The sequence below is a fragment of the Mastomys coucha genome, unplaced genomic scaffold, assembly GCF_008632895.1.
Source record: "Mastomys coucha isolate ucsf_1 unplaced genomic scaffold, UCSF_Mcou_1 pScaffold13, whole genome shotgun sequence".
Classification (NCBI taxonomy): domain Eukaryota; kingdom Metazoa; phylum Chordata; class Mammalia; order Rodentia; family Muridae; genus Mastomys; species Mastomys coucha.
Window position 1 is genome coordinate 42,681,064 of NW_022196895.1, and position 6,000 is coordinate 42,687,063.

The 6,000-nt window shown below is 32.8% G+C and overlaps 1 protein-coding gene across 5 annotated transcripts in view; it reads left to right on the forward strand.

The window, feature by feature from the left end:
* Window positions 1–5,731, forward strand: part of Ap3s1 (adaptor related protein complex 3 subunit sigma 1) — a 52,942-nt gene extending 47,211 nt beyond the window's left edge. For 2 of the 5 annotated variants that reach the window (XM_031365641.1, XM_031365638.1), the window contains one exon: window positions 4,726–5,727. Coding sequence is in view for 4 of the 5 variants with exons in the window: in XM_031365638.1 (XP_031221498.1) it covers window positions 4,726–4,854 (129 nt within the window). In the remaining variant the exon portion in view is untranslated. Of the gene's footprint in view, window positions 1–3,567; window positions 3,616–4,725 lie in introns of all 5 variants that reach the window. The other 3 variants (XM_031365642.1, XM_031365639.1, XM_031365640.1) reach the window with 3 other exon arrangements.
* Window positions 5,732–6,000: the final 269 nt, after the last annotated feature.

Below are 6,000 nucleotides of genomic sequence, written 5' to 3' on the forward strand. Positions count from 1 at the left end.
GCTGACTAGACAGGCCTCCTTGACAGCCTGGCACTGTTCTTTAGCCATGATGTTACCAGTCTGCATGGGCTGGAGAAGTGTGATGCCTAACAATAGATTTATAGTAATTAGTATAGTTTATACCGTATTCTGAGATCACAGGCTGTTATTATGTAGTTCAGATGCAACTTTTGGTCCCTATATCTAATGACCTCTTCTCTTCATTGATTGAGATCACCAGCAGTTTCTATGTTCCAGTAATTTACTTGTAGTAAAGTATTTTCTAGCAAAAGAGACAATAACCACTTAGGTCTTTTAACTTTTATCCCTAAAACTAGTAATTGAGTTTAAAGAAATTAAATATCTGTTTCAGAAGAGTAGAGGATAGAAATGTGGGAAGGTGAGCACATGAGTTGGCTCATTTCCCTTCACTTGATAGGAACATTTATTTAGTATTTTTACAAAATTATTATGAGGACCCCTGAGGTTACGTGCTATGCTCAGAACTACCTATAATCAACTCATGAATGTTATTAGTCTGCTGTATTTATTTCACCCAGGCAGATTCTTTGTCACATTTTGAAACTGTGGGGCCAGGTATGGTGGCACACATCGTTATTCCCAGTACTTGTGAAATGGAAGCAAGCAGAGTTCAAAGCCAGTCTGCTTTTCCTAGAGAACTACCAGCCAGACAGCCAGCGCTACTTAAAGAAACAGAGAGAAGGTGGGGTGGAGGAGAAATTGAAGATAACATATAAGTTAATTTTTTTAGGATTTAAAAGCTTCTGAAATTTTGCTAAAATTGTTTATAAAGTACTATAGGTCTGACTCACTAGATTGTCATCAGGATGTCTAATGTGTTTGTAATTGTGACTTAAACACTGCCTTCAAAGCAAGAAACAAGCCTGTTTTGTCTTGCTTGTTTTTTGTTTTGTTTTGTTTTTTGAGAGGCTGGTTTTCAGTTGAGTTCAGGGATTACAGGTGTGTGCCATTGTGCTCTGCAAGAACAAGACTGTATAAATTCCCAAATTGAAAGTTAATCTGCCTCACATTAAGAAATTAAAAGATTTGGAATTTTCTGTTTTTTAAAAAATTAGTGTTAATTAAATTTAATTAATTAATAATGCCATTATTTTGTTAATGATTTTGAGTCTGAAACCATTTAATACCATGTTTATTAATGTTGGTCTTTTTAATTTGGCTATTAGGCCAAAATTACAAATGTTCATATAGCAGTTTCTAGAAGAAAGGGTAAAGAAAGACTTCAGTTTGTATAGATTATTCCAACTACCATCTTATAATGCTATATGTCAACTACCATCTTATAATGCTATATGTCAAGCTTGAAGAAAATGCTTCAAGGTGGTAGGATGGTATTATATACATTATGAAATAAGTACATAAACTATTAATTTCTGTTTCCCTTCAAGAAAATTGATTACTGCATGAGGAAAGGGAAGTTTTCAGGTTCTTTCAAATATATTTTAGCAATGCTGCGTTTTCAGTTTTGCTTGCACATATTTTGTTTATTTTTGGGTCTGGCAATTTAAAACCAAAACCAAAACCAAATCACATCCATCCATTACTATCTCCGTGATCAGGTGCTGGAATTCCCAAGAGTATGTGTGTACAAGTCTTCTATCTGTTTGGCCTCATTTTGGTATACCTGCAGACTTCATTTTGTTTTCTTTCTCTTAATTCTGTTAATTTATTTAACCTCATGGGAGAGAAAACATGGCCATTCTTTTCTCTATGGTACTTCATTCTTTCATCCAGTTCATACTCTTAGCTGCTTTGGATTCATATATTTGTTTTTGTTAGTGGAGTGGCCGCTGCTTAGCCGCCATGGTAGTGCGCTAGTGTAACGGATAGAAACAAGTTATTTCTCCAGTAGAACTCCATTCTTATAACTCCATTATTTTTGCTTTGTGTCCACTATGCAATCTTAAATCTTTACCAGCAATGCTATACTGTCAAGAATAGCATATTTTTTACATTTTAAAATTATATATACTACTAAAAAGTAAGGTGAATTTAATTTCTGTAAATGTTGCTGTTGGAAAAGTTGCTAGTAAAGTTACCTATTTGCTTTGAGTACATCTTCCAAAAAAAGCTTAGCCAAGAAGAAAATTATTTTCACCTGTGTCAGAAAACTGATTTCCTTAATGGGAAATAACCTTTTCCATATTTTATGTTTTAGTAAAACTGTTTCAGACTTATAGTCAAGGATGTCTGAAAATGAAATTTATTTTCTGTTTTGGTGTTATATTAGTAACACAGTCTTTTTGTTTAAGTTATAATTTATCTTCAAACATCTATAATTCATGTAAGCTTTATGAAGTGATCAGTAGGCCTATTTTTTTATTTGTATTCTGCAGGATCTGATCTCTTTGAGTATTAGCTTAATTAAAATTAAAATATATATTTCATTATTACCATTTACTTTCCTGATATACTTCCTACACAAAAGCATTGAGCATGCTTGAGAAATAATTTGATTCTGCTAACTCATCTGCGTGTGCTAAGCAGCTCCCACCCTCTGCATGTCTACGGCTTGCTGCATATGTTTAGACGAGGTCTACATTGTTGCACTTAGAAACTTCTGGGTTTGCATAGCACTGGGTGGCATATAAATGCCATTGACATCAGTTTCTACGGTGACTTTTTATATTTTAATTAGTAGCTAAGAGTTGAAACTATCATTCTGTCACAGAAATAGTTTAATGACATGTAACAGGATGTTTTTCTTTTTCTTTGCCTAAGCTTAGCTATACACATGGTATTATAGAAAACCAGGCTTCACCACAGTGAAAAATAGGGCTCCTATATATACGGTAAACTATAAATGACAAAATAAGACATTATTTCACAGTAATAAAATCTTTTAATAATCTATACCTTTAAAAATACTTATATTCCTTTCCATAGTCAGTTTTTCATATGTAACCCCTTTCTGGAAATTCCACACTAAAGTAGTAGCAAATTGATCTGGGAATTTGAAAATTTACCAAGTCCTTTCTTTACCTGGAAAAATTCTGATAGTTCCAGATGACTACAACTTTGAAATAATTTCTATTCCCTTGTAGACAACATGCTCTTGGGATAAGAAAACTTACAGGGTGGTAACCATATTTGAACTGGATTATTTGATCCCAAGTCGTTCTAAACTTTGATAGCTAGGACTTTTACTTGAAATTTTCAAATTAAAGATCCTTTTGAATATGATATATATTCAGTTATATTATTCTGAAGATGGTATATTTAGTTGTATTTTTAACATCTTTGGGAGTGGGTGGGAAGGGAGTGGTGTATACCATAAACTTCATTGTTTCAGGTAGGTACAAATGAAGAAGTCAGTCAAAGTTTCAATCTTGCATCAAAAGCAACTTTCCTTAAGTTACAGAAATTGAATTATCCACCCTATCTGGACTTGGGTATGGAGCTCTCATCCATTGTCACCCATATCATTGCCTGTGTAGACCATATCTATTATTAATTCAATTTTACTAATTTTTCTATTTTCAATCCTAAATTGATAATCCATGGCTTTTATTTTATTGCTTAACAATGTTTGTATCCTTTATTCAGCAAATAGTTTACACTGGCCTATTTTGTATCAGTCAAGATTTTTCTCAGGTAACAACAGCTTTATTATTATTATTCTTTTAATTAAGAGAGGTAGGATTACAGAAGACAAAAACTTAAATTATGAAAAGGAACTTTAAAACTATTGCTTCTAGTTTTATGGATATTTTCTTTTCATATATGAAACTGGTCAGAGCGGAATTATATAGTCTGAGTTTTTTAAAAACAATGAAATCTTATTGGTGTATGCTAAATCTTGACAATGAAGCCTATTAATAAAATTCAAAAGTTATATATATTCATTTTAAGATTAGTTTTTGTCAAATTATTTGACAAATTATAAATGTTCTTACTAGAGGAAGCAAAAGTGTTATATACTAATGGTGATCACTATAAATTTAAAATTCATCTCTTTACATAGACTCCAAGTTTGTGTGGTTGGAACCTGGCTTGTGTTATTGAGTTTACTTCAGATGGCACAGCATGCTTAGTCATTAGATTTCCACTAGACCTGCTCAGGAGAGTCTCCATGCAGTTTCAGCTTTCAGTAAAATTGTTCCTTTTAGACTAAGGCTTCCCTAAAGGTGTGATTTTTTTTTTTTTTAATTTAGTGTATTAGACCTTTCTTAGAAAAGTTTGGAGGAACCTCCATAGTATTAAAACCAATTTCATTGCTTTGAAATGTAAAGGTAACCCTGAATGAAGAAACTAAATAATTACTATTACTTTTATTTTTCAAACATATATTGATGATAATTTCCATTTTAAAATAAAAAATAAATCTGTCATGATTGATTAGGGTATTTTAATAAGGAAACTAATAATCATTCTTCAAAACTCATCACTGTTAAAATTGTAGCTAAAAATTTAGGTTCTATGTGAACATTGTGTGTGGTATCTGGATAGCACACACAACTCGCACTTAAATCTTTCTTTACATTGTTATTGCATGTATTCACTGTACTTTCTAATGTGTCAACTGTTTTCTCTTTATAGACTAGTATTTCAAAGTAATCATCTCATACTGATTCAAACTACCATCTGCTTTCTAAGCTTGTTATGTGAAAACCTTTATCATTGTGTTCCATTGCTAAGTTTGTTTGTAATGAGCTACACCTGAGTTGTACATTTTCTTTTTCTTTTATTTGCTTCCGTATACAGGCTGGCTTAGCGGGAGCTCCAGCCCGTGCTGTATCAGCTGTAAAGAATATGAATCTTCCTGAGATCCCAAGAAATATTAACATTGGTGACATCAGTATAAAAGTGCCAAACCTGCCCTCTTTTAAATAAATATTAAAAAGGCCACTCCCAGGTAAAGTCCAGGGGGAAAGTCATCTAGGTTTACCATGCAATTGTTTACCAAAAACAGAGGAGGAGAGGCTTAACTTTGCTCTTGGACTTAAGTCAAGGTACTGTATAGAAGCTGCATAAAGTCAGTATGGAAGTTCAATGTTGCTTTTCTTGCTCAGTGATTTTGAAGAAATTGACTAGTTCCCGTGTGGTTTTTTGTTTTTTGGTTTGTTTTTTTTTCTTTTCTAAATTGCATTTCTATGCCCACATAAAGGCATGTCTCTATATATTGGCTATTACAGTATTTCGAAAAGTGAGATGTTTCTTTAATTATGTACAACCCAAGATGTTGATGTTTTGTATGGATCACAAGTGCAGCATTCTCTAATTCTTTCTGCTGTTTGTCACAATTGTTATTTAAAGAACCTAGTATGTATTGCATGAAAACATGACCTTTTCTTTAGTTTAAATAAACTCCAAGGTAACTGGACTTGTAAAGTACCTTTCTGTTTGCTTGGTATCTACTTTAGCAATAATTTTTTTTACAATCTTCTGACTCAACAAAGTAAATAAAAGTATATTTTACCACTGTTAAGCAGCTGTCAGTGTTGACTTTTTCAATTCATACTCATGTTTTTACTCCTCAGAGGCTGACTGAATCATTCAGAAACTACTATGGACAAGATTGAGTGGTTTATCTCGGGGTGTTTATTTTGTATAATGAGACTTATAGTGGGAGATGGTGTGTCTTTTTAAAAGTGTTAAAGAAAAGCTTTGTTTTTCTGTAAATATCCTTGCCTTAAACTCTCTGCCTCCCATTCTTGCCCAGATGTTTGTGAAAATTCCACGTAGTATTAAAAAGTCATAGCTAAACTAACTGTTGAATCTTGATTGGTTGGTTTTGCCTTTTTAGTTCTGGCACATGTTCTAACTTCTTGTTGGCTCATATTTTCACATATGCTCTTCCTTCAGGGACTGAGGGTTCCTCCCCTAGCTAGACCATGCTAGACCATGGTTTCCATAAAGTTCTCTTTCCAGACATGTCTTCTTGGAATCACTTCTTCAGATTTGTTTTATTTGTGAATTTTACTCTAAGAATTCTGTAAGAAAAAAAATCACTTTTTTCAAGCTTTGTCTCATTTATTT